The following is a 22,700-nucleotide window of genomic DNA, read 5'->3' as shown; positions in this document are numbered from 1 at the left end:
CCACATAAATTGTATTTATTTTAGTGTACAATCCGAAATGCCATTTCCCCATTTTCAAAATTTGGCCAAAACTCTGAAACTCTAGTTTTTCCAATTTCTGTTTCCGCATTTTTGAAACTCCCCCATACTATGCCCTAAAGTGCCACACATGACAACATAGAGCATCCAATGTGCAGCTAGAACGTATTTACGCCACGCAGGAATGCGCTAGATGCGATGGCAAAAAGCATGCAGTTTTTTCGTATGGATCCATATAAAAACATATAGGATGGTATGGTACAAACCATACAACACGAACAGTACCATACAACATACAAAGGCAACTATGCATGCCATAAGAATGACTCTTAATGAAGAATCTCAAACATTTATGCTCGGCTCAACAAAAAGTGTATTATTCATTGTTGGCTCAACAAAAAGTGTATTATGACAAAGGCAACTATGCATGTCATAAGAATGACTCTTAATGAAGAATCTCAAACATTTATGCTTGACTCAACAAAAAGTGTATTATTCATTGTTTATTTTCCATCTAGAGAGTCATAGCATTAGATGATAGCTGTTTTGGGACATGGTAAATTCTTTGACATTTCAGATATAAGATTTTGGTCTCATAAGCCGATTTGGCCTAATATGACTTTCTTTCTTACTTTCTCTCTCTCTTTTTTTTTCGTGAAGATAATTAAATTAAGTAGTAAATATTTACATAAGACCATCAGGTCAGCATACTCAATCTCTCTCACACTGTCTCTGTAGAAATTTACAAGAAACGAGCAGGCTCTCAGAACAACCTATTACATAACCAATTCTAATAAATCAGACAGAAAGAACAGCTGGAGTAGAGCGAACAATCGCCAGCCAGGGAGCTGCAATGTCCGGAAGGACCAGGTCAGCTAACATCATAGAAGTGATTTGCTGTAACACCAATCCACGCATATGGGCCACATGCCCATGGATGCCATATGTGTCATAGGGCTGTCCATCTAAGAAAATGGAATAGGCAGGAACAATCTGAAGACAAAGATGGCATAGAGGACATATTTCCCATAATCCACAAATGAACTGGTATGCGGTGTTGGGTCACCAAGAACCACACACGGGAAATGAAATTCCAGATCTATCGCGCAACACGGCAAGAGACAAATAGGTGAAGCAATGTCTCATCTCATGTGGTACAGAAAACACAGCGCCTTGCAGAGATCTTTCGGGCATGGAGCACTTCTTCCGTTGGAAGACCCCCAATGAGCAACCTCCACATGAACATTTTATCTTGATACGAAACCTTAGACTTCCAAAGCTGGATAAATTGTCTCGCCGCTTCTTTTTGGTATCCCTGAGATGCCAGAACTTATTAACCTTCCCCCCATCTTTTAGCTTCCACCATCTGATGATATATCTGATTCGCTGACCTTTTCTGAAAGTCATCAGGAAGCACAAGCTTCCAGTCACGCCATGGATGCAATGGCTGTAACGCAGGCAAAGGAGAGCAGCTCTGAAGACAGTCTTGTATTGACGACCAAATGTCCCTGTATCCACGAGGCACCCTAAAGTACTAACGAATACGCCTAAAAGAATAAAGGCGGGGCTGCCCAAGAATTACCCCATCACAGACTATCTTCAACCCTAACCTAGCCATCCGATTAAACTTATCTCGTTGCAAATCTTTGTGTGGCCAATCCAACAACCTCGAGAGCGAGTATTTCTCCTTGCAACGAATTTTTCTCCTCACGAAATGAAGCATCTCCTGCTAGGAAGCAATTAAATGAGAAATGAGAAAAGATTGGGAGACCTTTATGGGCCTCGTAGAATTAAGCGCATGCCACCGGGAAGCATGAATAACCGTGCTTCCATGAGAGATGCCAATCTTTTCTATGAAGAATTTGGCAATATCTGACCAAGGATAACACTGAATACATAGACTCTGCAAAAGGGACAGCCTCAAAGTGGCCATATGCAAATTAACATCCAACAAAGCTGCACCCCCCATCCTTTTCGGAGTGGTGACATGCTGCTAAGAGATTCATACCTGCCCCAAACAATTGCCTTTCTTTTTCCACAGCATAAATCTAATAGGCTGGACCAAATCCAAAAGGGACTTCTTGGTCCAAGGCAGCAATGGCAGAAAGAAGGAAATCATACTGATCATAATGCATTGAGCCACTTTTAGCCTAACATGAAGAGGCCAACCCTGAGATTTCCAGTACATGAACCTGTCATGAATTCAGGATGCCATCCAATCCAACAAAGCACGGGGAGCGACTTCCACACCAATATGATATTCCAGGTGTCTAGTTATATTACCCCTCGGGATCACCATTCCATTCCATCCCAAGGCCTGTAGATCATTCTCCGTACAGGAGAGAAGGGTGAATTTCTGAGTATTAATGTGAAGACCTGATGCCAAAGCAAAAAGGTTCCAGGCCACCATTGCCCGATTGACATTAATAGGATCCGCCTTGAGGAACATAAAAGAATCATCTACCAAAGATTGGCCCACCAGCTGATCACCACCAGGAAGAGATAACCCAACTATCTCACCTTGAGCTGCCAACTTATCCAATAATGAGAGCATCGGGTGAGTTACCAAAGCAAACAGCAAGGGGCTGAGTGGACAGCCTTGCCGAAGAGACCGAGATAAGGCGATTTCCTCCGTAATCCCTCCATTAAGAGCAATATGGGCCATAGCACCCTGACTGATGGTATCAACTAGAGGAATCATCCAGGGGCCAAAACCCATTGTAGATGTTAATTGCCACAAAAATGACCAAGTAACATGATCAAATGCCTTCTCAATATCTAGCTGAAGCATAACCTGCTGGCTAGAAGCTTTGGTATAATTGATTCCCAGCTGGACATTCAAAATGTTGTGCATTATATTCCGACCTTTAATGAAACCATATTGACGTGGATGAATGAGGTGTAGAAATACTCTCTTTTTTTTTCGTAAAGTAGAAATACTCTCTCTCTCTCTCTCTCTCTCCATGGAGCTTTAGCCACCTTTACTCCTACTTACAAATCATCCTACAATAATGTCAAAGCCATGCCACCTTCACTTTTTGCCACTTGGATTCTCTTGTAGAAGCTATGAACCTTTAATGCAATCTTGTAAGCACCATTCTGTGAACAAAAATTTAAGGCCATAAAATCTTATACGAATGGACATTGTTTGATGGAAACAGATGCTGATTTAGATTTTATAGAGTGGAGGGATTGCCAAACAGTATCTGCAATTTTGTAAAAGTATTTTATCAGAGAGAAAGCTTCAGCACTATATACTTGAGCGACTTGGACATTACTTGATGCAAACAATTGATGCTGATGTAGATTTTAACAGTGGAGGATTGACATACATATTAATAGTATTCATCAGTATCTCCAAACTTTGGCTAGTATTTTATAAGAGAGCAAGATTCATCACTGTATGCTTGAGCCACTTGGACCTTCCCGTTCTCACCATTTTATTAAGATAAATGACAATTGGATGAAAGGGTATGTACAGGGTTAATCAGACATCTTTGCCTAACAGACGGTTGGATGAAGACAAATCTTTTCAAGTCATCTTGCTGTACTGCATTGAGTTAAAAGGAACCTGAAGATTCTTTAAAAAGCTCTCAGGTAAACCCTCTATCAAGTATAGATACAGTTTCCTGCTATCATTCTTACAAAGCTGAAGCTTTATTGAGAGAGCGGCTGTATCAAGTGTAGATACATTTTCCTGCTGTTCTTATGGATCTGAAGCTCTGCAATGGACAGTTACAATCCTTAAGATTTTGAGTAATATCATTTTTGTTTGGACGTACTGCACCTGTCTCTAGAGCTCTTGACTATTAAACCAGTGCTCACAACTCATGTTTACTGTGAATGGAGTGATTGGAACATCACAATCATCCAATACTTCAGTTTGTGAATACCATTTGTCTGACTGGTAATGGTATCAAGAAGAGACGATTGAAACTGCTGAAAGTTTAGCCCTTTCGTCAATTTCCATGACTCCATAGTCTCTGAAAACCCTAGTTATGCAAAACAGCCTGAAATGCCACTTGAGGCAGGGCGAAATGTTGAAACATGGCCAAAATTTCTTGATGCGTCTCTTGGACCCAAACATTTTATAATCCTGAAATGGCCCCACATGGTGTTTCAGGCAAAACCCGAAACATTTCGAGAAACATTTGAGGACATGGGCTTCTCAAATGAGAGAGAGAAACCTCAAATAACCATGATTGGCTTTCTACATGAATAACCAACTACTCCTTAATGAAAAGTCTACATGGAACTAGATGCAATGTTTATGGTCAAAGATTGAAAGTTTGTGCCCTTTTAAGAAAACATAATTTATTTTAGGCCACAAATGTGTGATTGCTATAATCATCATCCCACTAGCTTCTATTGTATCTTCATATCCTAGGCTAGATGGATATTCTTGGATAACTACACACTAGCATCTCTGACCTTTTTGGAAGCTTAGTGTGTTGCACACAACTGGGCTTAATGCTTGCATCTTATCATTTCTAGAGGTTTTACTTCCCTAGACTACTTCTAGGTTAGTCTTGATTTCTCATTAGATGAAATTTATTGCACAACCACCTAGTCTGCAATCAAGCTAAAAACAAATTATCTACAATGACATTGCCTAGATACAAAGTTATAGGGACAAGAGAACGGGATCATGAAGTGGGCACAACAGGGGTAGTGCAAACGATATGTAGACATGGAGCAGCCACCTTGCTGACTATCAAACCAGCCAAAATCATGGAAGAAATCTGCCATAATAGCAATCCTCTCGCATGACCCACATGATCATGGATACTCGAGGCCGAGTCAAAAATGAATGCATTATGAGTCTGCCAGATGTGCCAAAGACCAGTCCATCGCATAAAATGAAAGAGATGAGGATATGGATGTAACATGGTTGTGGACTGCATTTTACCAAAAAAACCGAGGTTGGATGGCCGTCTGCTGACATGTGATAGAGGTCCATGCTTGGAAAATGAAGTGCCAAATCTGTCTAACAATTGGAAATCTTCTTTCTTTTTTTCGTGAATGAGTGTATATTAATATTGGAATATTTACATCCTGCCTTCAGGCCAACCAAAACAAAAAGGATACAAGTCTCACATTTTTACATCAGACCATCAGGTCAGCATAGAAAAGAAAACACAGATACAACTAAAAGTCTATCACAACTCTAACTCTGGAAGGTCACTCAGAAAGGACAGCTGGGGTAGAGCGAACAATATCCAGCCAAGGAGCAACAATGTCAGGAAGAACCAGATTATCTGAGACCATAGAGGATGCCATAATACTAAACCACGAACATGGGCCACATGCCCATGGATGCCCGATACTGAATCAAAAATGAAGGCATTCTGAGTATGCCAAGTATGTCACGGGGCTGTCCATCTAAGGAAATGGAAAAGGTAGGAATAATCGGAATGCAAAGAAGACGAGGGAATCATGTTTCCCATAACTCATGAGCGAACCGGTGCTGAGTTGTCGCGGACCACACACGGGAAACAAAACTCCAAATTTATTTAGCAACAGGGCAGGAGACAAAAAGATAAAGCATTGTTTCATCTCATGTAGTACAGAACACACAATGACCAATAGAGATCTTGCGGGCTCGCAGCACATCACAAGTTGGAAGACCCCCAATTAGTAGCCTCCACATGAACACTTTACCCTGATACGGAACCTTAGATTTCCAAAGCTAGATGAGTCTTTCTTGCCACTTCTTTTTACTATCCCAAGTATGCCATACTTTGTTAGCCTTTTTCGTGGTCCATCTTTTGACAACCACCATTTGATGATAAATTTGGTTAGCTGACATTTTCTCAAAATCATCAGGAATCACAAACATCCAATCACACCATGGTGAAGAGTGCTGTAACATTGGCAAAGGGGAGAATTGTAGAGGGAGCTCACGCTCAACCGCTAAGACCCACGGACCACTTATTGTTTCAAGCGTTTCAAGCGAGCTCTGATGGCTCTCTCTCACCTAGCCGACGCCCCGTCGATCCTATGAGTGTAGTGACCTTATCTTGATGTCGAAATGAGTTACCTCCTCTCCCGCGCACTCCGGTAGCTCCACGACCTAAGTGCAAGCTTCAAGCAAGCTCCATCCTCAAGCTCCAGGCTACAAGCTCCATAGCCATGAGCAAGAGAAGAGAAAAGAAGAGAAGAAGAGAGGGGAAGATGGAGAGCTTCTCCTCCCTGGTCCCTCATCCTTACACACTCACTCCCTCACACTCTCACACTCCCTCTCTCAAGCACAAGCTCAAGCAAGCAAGCAAGAAGAAGAAGAAGAAGAGGAGAACCACTTTTAGCCATACACAAGAATGAGCTTCTCATTTACTTTTCAACTTTATATACAAAACCCTAAATCCCTTTTGGGCGGTCATCTCCTTATCCCCTTTTTTATATGACCGGCCGTGACCTAGGCCATTTTTCCCATTGTCCTTCTATCTTTCTAGCTTCCTTTCCACTGCCCGTCTACATTTACAAATTGCATGGTTGAGAGCCCGATGCTCCTTAAATTAAATCATGATGCGCTTGCGCTCTTTTACAGAAGTATTGACTTGCACTTTTCCTTGTGCGTCTTTTTTCCTTATTTAGGATTTTTTTGCGCTTTTTGTGTTTCTAGATTTTTCTTGGCACGCCTTCGTTTTCCGTTTCACTTTGCCTCGGTCTTTGTCTTCTGCTTTAGCTTTTCCAGATTTTCCACCTTGTTCGTTTGACGGTTAACATGACCCCTCTCCTAGACGAGTGTCAGTCCCATGGCACTCACTGTTGTAGGTAGCAGGCTTTGGCATGCATTGAAGACGTGGGTGGAAGGGATATCTATGGTTGCCGTGGAGTCTTGGTGGTGGTGTGGAGGAAGGTCGTTGGAGGGACGTTGGTGGCCTAGGTGGCTGGTGGTAGGATTGTTGGAGTTGGTGGTAGGGCTGTTCTTTGTTGGGGATTACACTGTCAGCTAGCACAAGTGTTGGTTTGTTGGGGATTTTGCACATGACGATTCTTGGCGGATTTGCAGGATGATAAAGGATACGAATTCAGAGTTGAGTATCGATGAAGAGAGAACGACACTTTCGTTGGAGTCTTCAATACCTGCAATTGAAAACCTCTCATAGGTGGTCTCTCCCTAGGGGCAGTGCTAGTCTTCTTTATCGTGCACAAGACGTAGTTCAATTAGTTTGGGAGATAGGTTGAACTCTAAGCAAGGAGAGTATTGTCCTGCACTTGAGGACCCAAACTGTGTATATATTTTGGTGCAGATAGTATATGAGTACGTGTGCATACTTAGATATTATGTAGTTAGAAGACCGCGGGCTGGTTTCTCGTAACAATGTGTGGATGAAGCAAAGTTGTTCATGTTGAGAAGAAGTACACGCGAAGATGTATGAAACATCCTTTGCGTTGTGACTGTACGATGTAGCATAATTGAACACAGGGACACCGCACTTTCGGTAGCTGGGAGCTATTGGACTTGCTTGATGAGAATGGTGTACTTTTCATGGCCATTCGTGCGGTGCTTACCATGATTGATTGCAATGGTATTAAGGTAGAGTGCAAGAGGGAATCGTGCGAATGGGTCAGGGTGACAGGTCTACCCATAGGCGAGACAAGCTTTCTAGGTATGTCCTGCCCTTGATGTGCCCTGAATAATTGTGGGTGATGTTGAAGGGCTAGGAGAATAGGGACGGAGCCAGCCGACCAAGGTCACTGGACGTACCTAATTTGAGGACCCCTAGGTGTTGTGCTGTGATCGTGGGTGCTTTTTAGCTTTTCGTTCTTTTTTTTTTCTTTTTTTTTCTTTTTTTTTCTTTTTTTCATTTTTTTCTTTTTTTTATTTGGGTGACTTACCTGAGTACAACCGTTGCAATATGTTGAGGCTAGCAGCCTTTCAATGGGTTGGGGAATGTCAAGCTTCGAAGGCTCAGGAAATGGATATTACAGCGATGAGTGTGTCTTAGCCTCGTTGTTGGAGATGCAGTTGTTGAGATGGGGAGATACACTTGAGATTTTGCAACCCTCTTTGGAACATGCGATGTTGATACAATTAAGGTAAGAGCTGCCGTGAGTGCCTGGTGTAGAGTGTAACCCAGAAAGAGAAAGTGGTTAAGATCATGCTTTGGGCCATGCGACATGGGCGATCGGCAAGGGTGAGTGGTCTTGCGGTGAGTTGGGCATTGAACACGTTCGCATGAAGATCTGCGTCGTCCTGCATCCACTTGTCACTTCATGAGAGTATATGCAAGTCGTATGCATCAAGTACAACGAACAGATGCAATCATGTCAAGATATTACTTAATCAAAATCCTATGATGCTAATTGCGATGTATATTCCGGTGCTTGTTAAAGACGTGGCATAGATTAGCAGTAGGTAAGGAAAGTGTATACAGGTAGGGAGTCTGCCCCTTTAACCATTTAAAGACAAAAAGTTATGGCAGGATGGGCTTTGTTAAGCAGCTTCTATATCATAGGGGCTACTCTATTTGTACAAGGCGGGGCGAGTCCGGGTGGTTGTGCGACTGAGGCTGTGCCGGTGAGAGGCTCCTGTGAGGCTGGGCGGGAAAGATGTCGGCTGGGACTCGGATGGTGTAGTTCCTAGCCACAACTGTTTCCAGAATGCTTTTAAACAATGCATCAAATTCTTGCTTGTCTCGAGCTGCCCTCTCCTCTTTCGAGCATCTGGTGCCCGATTGTCTGCCGGGAGCCTGCACGACTAGTGTTGCCACACCCCGTGTGCTCCCTTGAGTCCTCGTCCTCTTGGCTTGGGGGGTTTTCGGCCTGCGTCTTGGGCGGTGTCGTTTGGAGCCGCTTTTCGGCGCGTACCTCTTTAGAGTAGCCATGTGGCGTTCTGGTGGGGGCGTTAGTGCCTTATACTCTTTCCGACGGCGAAGAGCTTCCTTGCATGCTAGCTGTACTATGTGGTCCATGACTACTACCGTAGAGGGGACCTGCAAAATGCGAACCAAGGATTAGGCCCTGATGCAGGATAAAACTATTCGCATGGAAGGGATTATACAGTGGGTTATCAAGCGCATATGACTGGGAGGAGAGAGGTGAGGCATGCAATGTTTGTTATAGAGGGATGGCCCCCATGATGATGTTCGTTTTGCCTCCAACTATTAGCAAATCTTGGCTTATGCTAAGTTGTATGGACTAGTTGTCATGGAGTGGGGCAGGGCTCATCCCCAAAAGAATAGACCGGAAAGGGGAAAGGTGCATAGTTAGGGACGATGCCTCGTCTACATCATCAGAGATGTTGGTCAGGGCTTCCTATGGCGGTAATGAGGGTTGCATGCCCTCCACCTGGAGGTGGGAATGGTCACACGACTTCTAAATGTGTGGTGAGAGGAGGACCTGAGGAGCTCAGCCTGTCAAATCCAACTCTTCTTCTTGCGCTTGACTATCATTGCTTGTGTGTTGATGCTATCTATACAGGGTCGCAAAATTCATTGTTTATTTACATACATATTTACGAATCCATGTCACTTCACGAGGATAAAAACCAATTGTAGAACTCCGGATTGTACTGGAGTGTGACACATGCATCCAGTACTCGTGGAAGCATACTTAATAACGATAGATATTTTGCAACATCGAGTAGCATGGTACCTTGTCCGAGTCTATTGGGAACATGTAACTCTTCCTCAGTGAGAACCTTATCAGCCAAAGAGTTCTCTTGGCTAGTTCTAGCTAAGTCCGTACCTCGAATGGCAGTCAACACTCGAAATGAAGTTGGTGCCACATAGGTTGGGTCTCTTTGAGATCGCCATTTGGCCAATCACTCCTCTAAGACTATCATAATTTGGATTTCTAATTCGGCCATTGCAACCCGGTTTTCAAACCAACGTTTTTCAAATTGACTTCAACCCTCTAATTGTCACTTTAGTTTCTCTATCTCTAAGAGACTTGGTTGGCAGAGCACATCATTGAATGTTTTAGTTAAACGTAGTTCGTCGGCTTCCTTGTCAGAGGTGACTCGCATGCGTTCATACAGGAGCCGGTCATAGTGCTCGTCAAGATGTTCTTGCTCTTCCTAGGATAGGAGAAATGGCAAGTATTCTTCAAGCTACTCCCTAGGGAATGCGCCCATGTCTGCAAGGACGTAGACACGTGCGAATACCCTGAGTTTAGCATCCAACTCGGTTAAGCATTCTGCGACACTTCTATGTTCAATGAGGGCTTGCTCGGTCGCTATCTCATGCAAGGTTCTAGGAGTTTGCCGAGGCTTTAGCATAGCTAGGGGCTCAGACCTAGATGAGCAAGATTGGTCAACGCTAGAATTGCTTATGCTCTCGGGGTTTTCATGTTTCTCTTGAGGCTTTGTTATTGCATAGCCGATGGTTGACCTCCTGTCATAAGTGCAACCAGCCCAGTCAGCATCAGTATACCCCATCAAGTCAAGGGTCATGGTTCTTCTTGGATATGGCTGATATAGATTTGTCACCTTGTTGTGACAGCGTTGTATCCACTCTTGATTGGTCAATGCGAGTTCTGTTGTTAGTGGATTGAGTGTTGCAAGTAATTGTTGATGGTAGCGGCTGCTTTGATTTTTCAGAACACACGGATGTGTCTGAGGTTTCACCGCTATTAGGAGAGACATCAATGGGTTCATTGGTGGATGGACTCCGTGCTTTATTCCTCAGCTCTTTAACACTCTTGGTTTCAATCTTCTTGGGATCTATACACGCTTCATAGGTCAAGATATTAAAATCTGCTCCTTCATCAATCAGAGCATCGACAATGTACTCTCTTTTTGTGGTGAGTTTGACCCTAAGATAAGGAGGTAGTACTATGTCTTCGTCTTCCGGGTCTTGGCTTGTAAATTTAAGCCTTCTGATAAATACCCTTGAGTCCCCAACTGCACGACCAGATGTGGATTCTCCACTGATGTCTTGGATCGTCTGTGCAGTGCTATTCATCTATCGTTAGGATTGTTATATCTAGTCATTCTCGCCGTTGTAGCTTGATGTTGTTACTTTCCGTTTTGACTAGATGCAGTCCAAATGCAACACATACGTGCTTTTGCAGTGTGGCCTTTTTGCCCTTGTTGGCTAGATTGGCCCATTGAGGTTCTAGGGTCTCTGTTTGTCTCTGTTCTTTGGGTGTGGGCTTTTGGTTGCTCTTATGCAAGTGAGAATCCATGCTCGTGTAGAGCCATTACTACACTAGGGTCTAATTTGGAGGACGGCGCGTGTTCTCTCTCCAGCCTACTCGGGGGAGGTGCGGAGAGGGCAGAGCCCCCTCTGCGGGGGTCCGGGGGGTTTATGGCTCAGCGGATTGTCTCTAGGACTCTAGGTCTCGCGACAGCCTACGCAAGCTGCTAATCGGCTGCGCCTTACAAATTTGCCTATTCCTTGCGCTAGAATTGAGTTCTGAGCATGAGGAGGACTCGTGACAGATTGTGCGGTTGAGCTCTAGCTGCGTTTGGTCAAATTTTTGGAAAATTTGGAAAAGTCTACACTCGGCTCAACTTGTTCGAATTGTAGGGGCCGAGTGGGTGACTCAAACGGGCCGAGGTGCTCACTTGGACAGGCCGAAAAGGTCCACTCGGACGGGGTCACTCGGACAGGCCGAGGGAGTCTACTCGGACGGGCTGAGGCACACGGGCCAAGGGCTGAATTAGGTTTGTCTAAGGGCCGAGTTTTGCGCAGGCCGAGAGCCGAATTGGGTTACTCGGACGGCTGAGTGGGATGGTTGGCCGAGGGCCGATTCTGGGACTCAGCCCAGAAACCGGCCGCTTGGACGGGCCGAGTTGCGCGCGACGAGGCAGCGCCGAGGCGATTTTGATCGAAACCGACGATTTAGCTAATCATTTCACACACAACCTTCCAGATCACAACTAGGGTGCAAGGGGAAGTGATTGATATATCTGAAGCGATGGGTAGGCTCTCCTGCGACAAGATGGAATCGATTCTCCGCGGGCTCTCTCTCTCTCTCACTCACTGCAAGGGTTTCAAGTGAGCTCTCCCTTGGCTTCTTGGCTCTTAAATCCCTTCCTGGGTAAGGTTTGGACGCTCCCAATCACTCATTGCCGACATTAAGCATCCCAAGCAATCTTCTTGCTATTTTTTACATGATTTGTGCCCTGTTTTGCCCTGTTTTGCAACGGTAAACCCTACCCTTTTCCGATTCAATTTCCTAATCCTAACCTACGCTAAATGCAACAAGAATCGAAAGCAAAAAACTGAAATGATTTTTCCATGTTTTCCAATCATCAAACAAAAAAAAAAACCCAAAATACTTACTTTCTTTGAAGATAAAAAAAGCTAACTTCCTACCTATCTCAAGCTTTGGTTCGGGGATGATTCCCTTACTTCGGTGCTCAATATGAGGTGCACAAGTGCTCAAGCTTGAATCCGTTGGTCCCGGCAACGGAACCAAAATGTAGAGGGAGCTTACGCTTAACCGCCAAGACCCACGGACGGCTTATTGTTTCAAGTGTTTCAAGCGAGCTCTAATGGCTATCTCTCACCTAACCGACACGCCGTCGATCCTACGAGTGTAGTGAGCTTACCTTGATTCCGAAATGAGTTACCTCCTCTCCCGCGCACTTCGGTAGCTCCACGATCCAAGTGCAAGCTTCAAGCAAGCTCCATTCTCAAGCTCCATAGCTACGAGTAAGACGAGAGAAGAGAAGAGAAGAGAAGAAGAGAGGGGAAGATGGAGAGCTTCTCATCCCCGGTCCCTCACCCTCACACACTCACTCCCTCACTCTCTCACACTCCCTCTCTCAAGCACAAGCTCAAGCAAGGAAGCAAGAAGAAGAAGAAGAAGAGGAGAACCACTTTTGGCCACACACAAGAATGAGTTTCTCATTCACTTTTCAACTTTATATACAAAACCCTAAATCCCTTTTGGGCGGTCATCCCCTTATCCCCTTTTTTACATGGTCGGCCGTGGCCTAGGCCCTTTTTCCCATTGTCCTATCTTTCTAGCTTGCTTTCCACCGCCCGTCTACATTTACAAATTGCACGGGTGAGAGCCCGACGCTCCTTAAATTAAATCATGATGCGCTTGCGCTCTTTTACAAAAGTATTGACTTGCGCTTTTCCTTGTGCGCATTTTTCCCTTATTTAGGACTTTTCTGTGCTTTTTGTGTTTCTAGATTTTTCTTGGTGCGCCTTTGTCTTCCGTTTCACTTTGCCTTGGTCTTTGTCTTCTGCTTTAGCTTTTCCAGATTTTCCACCTTGTTCATCTGACGGTTAACAAGAACCTCAAAAGCCAGTCTTGTATAGATGACCAAATGTCATGATAACCTCCAGGTACCTGAAAGTGTTGACGGATACGCCGAAAAGAATAAAGATGAGCTTGTCCAGGAATGACCCCATCAAGGACTATCTACAACTCCAAACGAGCCATCCAATTAAACTTATCTTTGTGCAAATCTTTATGAGGCTAATCCAACAACGTAGAAGTAGCCATCACTTTTCCTGGCAACGAATTCTTCTCCTCACGAGAATCAGGAGGGCGCCAAAATGCGAGACGTAACATCGCTTGCCAAGAGGCAATCAAATGAGAAAGAAGAAAAGACTGAGAGGCCTTTACAGGTCTTGTGGAATTAAGCACATGCCACTAGGAAGCATGAATAACCTTGTTGCCATGAGAGATTCTAGTCTTTTCTATGATAAATTTTGCAATGTCTGACTAGGGATGACTCTCTATACATAATGCCTGGAAAAGTGCTAGCCTCAAGGCTGCTATATGCAAGTTAGCATCCAACAAAGCTACTCCCCCCATCCTTTTAGGAGTAGTAATATGCTGCCATGAAATCCACACTTGGCCTAAGCGATTCCTTTTCTTTTTCCACAACATGAATTGGATAGGTTGAACCAATTCCAGAAGAGACTTCTTGGTCCAAGGAAGAAGAGGTAGGAAATACGAGATCATGCTGATCATGATGCATTGAGCAACCTTAAGTCACACATGAAGAGGCCAGCCTTGAGACTTCCAGTCACAATTGGAAAACTTCTCTTTTTTTTTTTCTTCTTCCGTAATGGATGTTATATTTATAAAGTACTAAACGACAAAAGAGTTACAAAAGTCATGGCAAAGACAGAGGAAATTGCCATATGCCAAGGAAGTAAGTCCTCCCGAGGGAGTAAGAGTGCCGAATGAGATCTATCTGCCAATGCAAGAGACCTTTAAGCCTCGCAATATGTCCTTGAACATTAGAGGCTGAATCAAAAAGAAAAGCATTCCGAATGGTCCAATTGTGCCAACTGCCCCAGTATCTAAGGAAGTGAAACAAGATCTTCATATGCGATTGTGCCGGTGTGGGGTATTTGGGGCGCATAAAAACCCAATCAAAAGGGCTTATCGAGAAACCAACCACTGCTCGCCAAACCGCTGAGAAGAGTGACCAGATTTTCTTAGCAAGAGGGCAAGAAATAAATCGATGACGGGCCGATTCCACACTGGTGTTGCAAAAGAAACAATTGCCGATGCTTGGAAAGGGCTGAAGCAAGAGGAAGACCACCAATCATCACCCTCCAAAGAAAGACCTTGCATTTGAAAGGTGTCTTGTTCAACCAGCCCTCCATCACAATTGCCTTCCACCATGACTGAGATTTCCGCAATCCCCATACAGTATTAGCTTTAGTAACTAGCCATTGATGATCTTTAATCAGAAGATGATACACGTGGTTAGCTGAGGCCTTTTCCAGCGGGCCTGCAAGGTCCCAATCCTACCAGGGACGATCCGAAGCAAGGGCAGGAAAGGGTTGTCTGCTCTGGAGCACCAGCAAAAGCTGTTCCCATAAATCACGGTATCCACGAGGGATCCTGAAAAGCCTCCTGGCTGGATGAAACGATATCGACACATTGCGACTGGCAAGGGTGGCATCTGCAACAACTGAAGTCAAGCCCAAACGTGCCATGCGATTAAATTTTGGTCTGAGCTCATGTTTACCTTCCCAAGAAAGTAATCGCGAGGCTGCCAACAATTCCAGTTGAAAAGAGTTAGTAGCTAAACGGTCCTCCGCTGGATGCCAATGAGTCTTCTGGAGAACCAATTTCCAGGAACATACCAAATAAGCAAGCAGGGATAAAGGACTAGAAAACCGAGAGTCTGCATTAAGAACATGTCACCAGGAGCTCCGAATTTGGGTATTACCATGCACAAGCCCATGATCCTCAAGAAAATAACGGGCTATAAAGACCCACGGATGATGATCCAAGCACATGGCACGTAAAAGAGACCAACGGAGTGCCAGGATATGAGTCTCGGCATCCAAAATAGCCCCACCACCCATGCGTTTGGGGATACATGCATGCGACCAAGAAATCCATGAAATGCCTACATGCAAGGAGTCCTTCTTCCATAACATGAAACGAATGTATTGAGTAAGAGCATTTAATGTAGTAGTAGTCCAAGGCAGCAATGGCAAGAAGTATGTGAGCATTGGCAACATAATTGTCTGAGCCACTTTGAGGCGAACATGGAAGGGCCAAGCCTGTGACTTCCAATACAGAAACTTAGCTGCCTTTTTGTGTGAAATCCACTCTAGTAGTTGCTTTGGCCGAACATCAACACCCAAAGGGTACCCAAGATGCGTGACAATGGAACTACGGGGAACAACCATTCCCTGCTAGTCCAATGACTGTAAATCTGACTCCGTGCAACCAAGAATGGCTGATTTCAAAGCATTAATATGAAGACTTGAAGCATGGCCAAAGAGAGTCCAAACATCTAATGCGTTGCGAAGATTATCCTTGTCCGCACACAAAATCATAAAGCTGTCATCAGCCAAGGATTGACTAATGAAGTGCTGTCCAAAAGGAAGAGGACAATCCAGCCAACTGAGTAGAAGCTGCCATATGAGATAACATCAAAAGAACCGGATGATTCGCAAGGGCAAAAAAGAGAGGACTCAAAGGGCAACCCTGTCTCATAGAGCGTGCAAGGACAAATGGCTTAGTAACACCACCATTCAGCATAACTCGCGAAGAAGCCGCAGCACTAATAGTATAGATCAAACGAGACATCCAAGTACCAAAGCCCATAGTAGGCATAAGTTCTGCAATGAAAGACCAGTCTAAATAATCAAAAGCCTTTTCCAGGTCCAATTGAATAATACCACCTCCTGATTAGAGTGCCTTGCATAGTCAATAGCCATTTGCACATTTAAGACATTATGCAGAACGTTTCGGCCCTTAATGAAACCATATTGAAGAGAATGCACAATGGCAGGAAGATGCTTGTGGAGCCGATTCACCATCACTTTGGAAAAGATTTTATACATTGAACCCATAAAAGAAATTGGTCGCCAATGTTTCAACATAGATGGCGAAGGAACTTTTGAAAGCAGTTTGATAAGACCTTCTTTCCATAAGGAAGGCATGAATCCCGTTTCCCAAACCTGCCGAAACATAGCCGTCAATGGTTTCACCAGTTGGGTAGCGAAAACCTCAAAGAAATCATTGGTGAGACCATCCCAACCGGGACTTTTATCCTTGGGCAAGTGTAACAAAACATCCATAACCTCCGGCTCACGAATATCTGTCTCCAAAGTAGTTTGCATGTCATGTGGAACCTGATTGCGGACCAAATCATAGAAAACTGAGCGGGCATGAGTAATTTGGTCAGAAGGTGAAGGAGTAGAACCAAGAAGGTCTAGAAAATAATTCCTACACATATTCACAATACTCTGAGGATCAGTGACCATTTGATCTTCTGCATCCTGGAGTCTAGTTATATTCTCTCGAGCAGGAGATGCATGGAGAGCTCGAAAGAACTTATGAGTTTGACAAGTACTATCTTGCAAATTCTCAGTCAAATTTTGCAATTTGGCCTGCTGATAAGATTTCAACTAAAACTCTTTAATAAGATCAGTCAAACGCTTAGCCAATGGCAGCAAAAATACATCATCTGGAGTCTCCACCAGTAGAGAACGAACCAAAGCCAGTAATTTCTCTGTTGCTTGTCATTGCCGCCGACAAAGAGAGGCATGATGGATCCCATACTGCCGAACAATCCACTACACATTAGAGAGCAATCGTTCAAAAGAAGCATTGCCCTCAGAGGAGAAGTCCAATAAAAATCTACCAATCAATTGCTGCATATAACCGTGAAAGATTGAATGCTTCAAATAAGACGAGTTGAAACGCAAAGGGAGTCTATCCAGAAATCGTTTAAAAGGTGCAATGGGTTGTACAAGCATCTCAAGCTGTAGAGGAAAATGCTCCGACAAGGCATATTGCTGCAACACTTTCATTTCCAGCATCTCAAGAAGAAAAGCATCATCCTGCATGATGTACATGCGGTCCAACCGCGACCATGTAGTTGTATACTGCGCATAATGAAAAGTAAATCCTGTAGAAGAAGGGTGTAGCCATGACCAGAGATCTTGCTTAAGTACGGCAAGAGCAAACGCATTCCACACACGGCTTTCTGGAGCTTCCATCACCGAATGCTCTGATGTGGACTGTGAAGAATCAATACACATATTAAAATCCCCCATCAACAAACCCCGCCTGCCAAGTGACAAGGAGGTCTGCAAAGTATTCCAAAGATCCCGACGGAATAAAGGGTCATTTGGAGCATAGAGCCCAAGTAACCATAAGATCTCTCCTTCAAATAAAACTTCAATCACCACAAAATGACCATGTAGATCATTTTTAATAAGAACAGGCTGATATTTCTCATGTACAATCATAAGCACACCAGAATAATGCATGGCATGTGTCCCTGCATAAAACAAGTGAAACCCATGGCAATCCACAACTTTTCCTGCTTCACCGTGACTCTTGTGCTCAACAGCACACAAGACATCCCACTGATTCTCATGCAATACACTCCACATGGCATGTTGCTTATTGCGAGAACAAATGCCTCGCACATTCCACGTGGCTATCTTCATGTGTATTCAAAAAAGAAAATTAGGAACGAGGCAAAGCTTGCCTTGATTTAACCTTTTCTGCTAGAATGTCCAGGACATCCTCATCCAAAAAATCAGCTAACATGGCAAAAGAGTTCTGACGGCCAGATTTAGAGGTAGAAGGTGTATCCATTGTCTTGGGAATGGAACGGAGATAACGACGATCCCATGGGGTAATCACGTTACCTCTAGCATCAAAAGCCAACTTAGCAGCTAGGCCCTTCGGACCGTCCGTATATACTTTCCTAGTAGGCTGATTGCGAGGAGTAGAAGAAACCATAGCATGAGTAGTGTGCTCTGAAGACAACATGTCTTTCATGCGCATATAAGTACCTAAGGAATCTTGTGAAGCATTAGGCACAGTATCTGCCATGCCAGCATCAAACCTTTTACCTTTTTTGGCACGGACATCTACCCAGTCATTGTCACGGGAATCCAAACCCGAAATATGTTGTTTCCCTTTATCCAAAACTTTAGGTGGCTGGGTTGCATCCTACGACTGAGCATCAAGGACCATATCTTCCATGGGAGGCAAAACATGCTCAGCATTTGAAGTTGGTTGCTTCGTTGGGCTTTCGGCCATAAAATGCCCCAATTTTCCACATGAAAAACAATGCACTGCAAAGTTAGCCCATTTCAAACGAAAGTGCAAAGGATGCATGCCAGAGCAATTAAGACGTAACCAAGCAGGCCTTTTCGGAGCAGTGTCCCATAACATACACAAACGGTTAGGATTCATGGCCCTTAGGCTCGGGGGAACCAAAACAGGGCCCACAACTGCCATGGCATCCTTTAACAGTGGCCAATAGACAGGTGGACAATTTTCCACTTCCACCCACACCGGGCATTCGCGTTGAAGCAAGCACTGAAAATCTGCCATTAGGCGCCATGGCATAACATGGACCAAACGGCGATCAAGGAACAATGGCAGCTTAGTCAGTAGATCGGCACGATGCTTCTCAGATTTCAACAACACTTCATAAAAGCCTCGGGGCCCAACAAAAATCTCTTCAACACACTCTGCTTGTAGTAGACTTTGCAGCCACTGGCGAACATAGGAAAGCACTGGCATCCTACCAGTGAAGAAGAGTATAACAGCACGTTCATAAAACACTAAGAATGAACGCAAGACATTTTTCGGGTCCACAGTGGCTTCCAAAACATCTTCAGTTCCAAAGTCAAAAAATGCTTCATGATTATGTTGAACACAATCACCAAGCAGAGTGTTGGCAAAGTCCAACAAATGCTCCTAGTCAACATCCTGAGAATCCATAGAATCAGAAGCAACTTGAGCATAAGAACGTTCCTGATGATCTATTGTATCTTCCGAAGTATGCTTGGTGCATTGCCCGCAGCTGGACGTCAGGACCAGGTGGCATCTCTGTGCAAAGAACCATATCCTCTGGTTCCTTTGTATCAGAATCCGGACCAAGGGCTGCCACCGTTTGGTCAATAATGGCCATATCCAGACCAGCCATGTTGTATCACCACTTAAGAAAACAAGAGATCTGAAGCTATTTGCAGGGCGCTCTCTCTCTCTCTCTCTGCTACCACAGTCTGCCCGAAAGCAAAGCAAGATGCCACGAACAGACCTTGTGCAGGTCAGATGCAGAGCCACTATCCGCAAGTAAGACGACCTTCAAGCAGGGTGCGCTGAAGACTGCCCGAACAGCAGGTCTGTTTCCGCCTAGGGCAGAGCTATCCCTTCTCCCAATGTGGTGTCTGTGTCTCAGGAACAGATCTGGGCACCACAGGAACAGGTTGCAGGCGTGCACGGGCAGAGGTTGCGGAAGGCAGGTACAGATGACAGGTTGCAGGCGTGCAGGGACAGCTCGCAGGACGACAGGGGCAGAGCTCGTGGAAGGCAGAAACGGCGCAGGCCTCTCTCTCTCTTTGTCTCTCTCTCACGGAACAGGGCGACACTGGAAGGAAGGTCGCACGCCGGTAAGCACCATGGGTCGACAGGATATTTACAGGTAGGCAAGGGCAGGGATCAATGTTACGAGTAGGGCAGAACGGACCCTGCACTAGTCTGAGGGGAGAACGCAGGCAGGGTGCAGGGCAGGTAAGCACGTCCGCACGTCAGGGGGAGTCAGATCCGCCATCGCTTCTCCGTCTCTCTCTTTTTTTTTTTTTTTTTTTTGTAAAAGGTAATTGTATTAATTACTAAAAAAATACAAGATTACTTGATTACAAGAAACATGACGACAATCCAAGCCATCATGTGAAGAGGTGCTAAGTACTACAAGTTACAATTTCATGGCAAGGTTGCGGAGGAAATTGCCGTATGCCAAGGACGGAAGTCCTCCGTAGAGAGCAAATCAGAACGATGGAGAAGGGCTAACTGCCAATACAAGAGGCCCTTAAGCCTCACAATATGCCGCTGAACATTATGGGCGGAGTCAAACAGAAAAGCATTCCGAATGGTCCAGTTATGCCAACAGCCCCAGTATCGAAGAAAGTGATACATGAGCTTCATATGTGGCTGTGCGGGAGTAGGGTATTTGGGCTGGCCCAAAACCCAATCAAAGGGGCGCAGTGTGATACCAACCACCCCTCGCCAAACGGCTGACAAAAATAACCAGACTTTCTTAGCGATGGGGCAAGAAATAAATCGGTGGCGGGCGGATTCCATAGTAGTGGTGCAACTTCTCTCTCTCTCTCTCTCTCTCTCTCTCTCTCTCTCTCTCTCCAACTTATAACTTCTTCCAGCTTATAGCTTTCATTAATATCTTCCAACTTACAACTTTAAGTTCTTCGATTTATAATATCTTTGTAACTAGGATATTACATAATCCTGGTCTTCCCTTGATGATTGATGTTCCCATTCCCATTTCACCCCTTCTGAAAATTCTTGTTCCCATTCCTGTCCCTATTCCTGTTTGCGTTCCTGTTCCAAAGTTTACCTCAACTATGCTGGAAACTCCCTGAAACTACATATTTCTGTTTCTGATGATGAAAGGGAATTGTTTTCATTTCAAAGTTTCTCCCACACCCTCATATGATAGAACATATGGAATGTGTGTTTCCTTACAAAGTCCACAGAAACTAGTGTGTCGTTTCAATGACTGCAGGGTGCTGACTTCACAAACGCCAATCTTACGGGTGCTAATCTAGAGGGAGCCAATTTAAAGGTAATTGAATGTGCAACTATATTTTATTTTCACCTTCAAGTAAGATCTTTGTATTGAAACAAGGTATATTATACTGAGCTAAAAGGTTCTAGTCCCATTTTTAGTCAGGTTGCAACTGTGCTGGTAATCCATAAGTTTCTGTTTTTGGCTGGTCAGGGTGCTACTCTAGTTGGAGCAAACTTGAGCAGAGCAAATCTCCACCGGGTCTATCTTAGAGATGCTAACCTGCGAGATACGGTAACATCTTTTAGTTGTATGGCAAAAAGCAGAGCACTCTGTAAACAGTGGATTGAACTACTCAGGCTCTTGTTTCAATCAGCAGGATCTAGCTGTGTTTACTTCTTGATAGTACTGTGTAATTGCAGCTTCTGGAAGGTGCCAATCTGGAAGGAGCCAACCTTCTGAATGCAAGCAGGTGATAACTAGGATTGAGAGCAGCCAATCAATTTGGTGAAAGCAGGAGTGGCAGTAAGTATTGAGTAATAAATTTGTATTTTATAGCCATTGTAAAATTCTTTCAAGTCCCATGCTATAGTTGTGGAGTCCACAATATCTGTGGGAGCAATTTACAAAGTCGACCTGCATCCTCCTCACAGCAAGATGTAAAGAAGACTGATATGTACATAAAGAATCAAGGGTTTTTCCCAGAGTCTTGTTAAGATTCTAGTAATGATTATAGTGCTTTCCTATTCTTACTGTCATTGATCACAATGTACTGCGGATACATATGTTATCATTGATTATATGGAAGTGGGTAGACATGTTAATGTCAGTTTCCTGTACTTTACTACAAAGAAACAAGTGGCATCTGCCAGCCCTCTGAAGGCTGCGACATTGAGCTGAACTGAATCCCTCATTGCTGCTGCTTCTGATTTGGATTTTCTGTAACAGCTTTCTTAAGGCTGCTGACTTGATGTTGTTGAGCTCAAGCTCATTTGCTGCTGGGGGATTGATGGATGTAGGAGCCAGGGCATATTGAAACTTTGCTATTACATGCTTTTCCAGAGCTGTAAACAATTCAGAGTCCATTTATCTCATAAGCCCGGTTAAGTCTTGGAGCAGAATGTAATCCTGTGGTGCTTCTAAGCTGGTGCAAAAAGAAAGTCTGGCCCAGGCACTGAATTTTGCCATCCTGGTTGTTTGCAAATCAGTCATTCACCAAATATGCCAGTGAAGACGTGAATGTCTATGGCAGGACCTAACTAGGTGGATTTGGTTGCTTACTACTATCATCTCAGTAGACAGTATCATCAAATTGTTTTTGCATGACCTCATTACATTTGACCTGACGTGTACCAGCTCAATATGTAATTTTTGATGAAGCAAGTTTTGTATACAGTAACATTAATTTGATTTTAAAATGACCTTACATTTGACCTGAAGGTACCAGCTCAGTATGTGATTTTTTATCAAACAAGCTGTGTGTGTAATACATATGTTTGTAAAAATCTTCAACTGTGTAGGAGCCAGGTTCAGTAAATCCTCGGTCTTATTGCACTTTTATCAGTTATTAATAACCGGATGATCTTTTGGTATCTTGCATCAATACTCTCTTGTAGTCCTATACTTGCCCTTTGTTTTACTTCTTGAACTACTTAAACTTCAGTAAATGTATAGTCAGCTGCATCCTCCTTATAAGCCGACTGTGAACTTGCTAATACAAGGATGGTATTATGAACAC

General features: G+C 44.1%; 1 protein-coding gene across 1 annotated transcript in view; it reads left to right on the top strand.

Annotated features, from left to right (window-relative positions):
* Positions 1-22,397, top strand: part of LOC148008682 (uncharacterized) — a 115,976-nt gene extending 93,579 nt beyond the window's left edge. The window contains exons 7-9 of the mRNA XM_087674079.1: positions 20,960-21,019; positions 21,176-21,256; positions 21,385-22,397. Of these exons, the coding sequence (XP_087530205.1) occupies positions 20,960-21,019; positions 21,176-21,256; positions 21,385-21,438 (195 nt within the window). The 3' untranslated portion in view covers positions 21,439-22,397. The remainder of the gene's footprint in view (positions 1-20,959; positions 21,020-21,175; positions 21,257-21,384) is intronic.
* Positions 22,398-22,700: the final 303 nt, after the last annotated feature.

Source organism: Lygodium microphyllum, unplaced genomic scaffold (assembly GCF_053477565.2).
Source record: "Lygodium microphyllum isolate KBCC unplaced genomic scaffold, Lygodium_microphyllum_v1.1.10 scaffold_85, whole genome shotgun sequence".
Taxonomy (NCBI): Eukaryota; Viridiplantae; Streptophyta; class Polypodiopsida; order Schizaeales; family Lygodiaceae; genus Lygodium; species Lygodium microphyllum.
The sequence above is the reverse complement of the archived record's forward strand: the minus strand, read 5'-3'. Positions and strand labels throughout refer to the sequence as shown.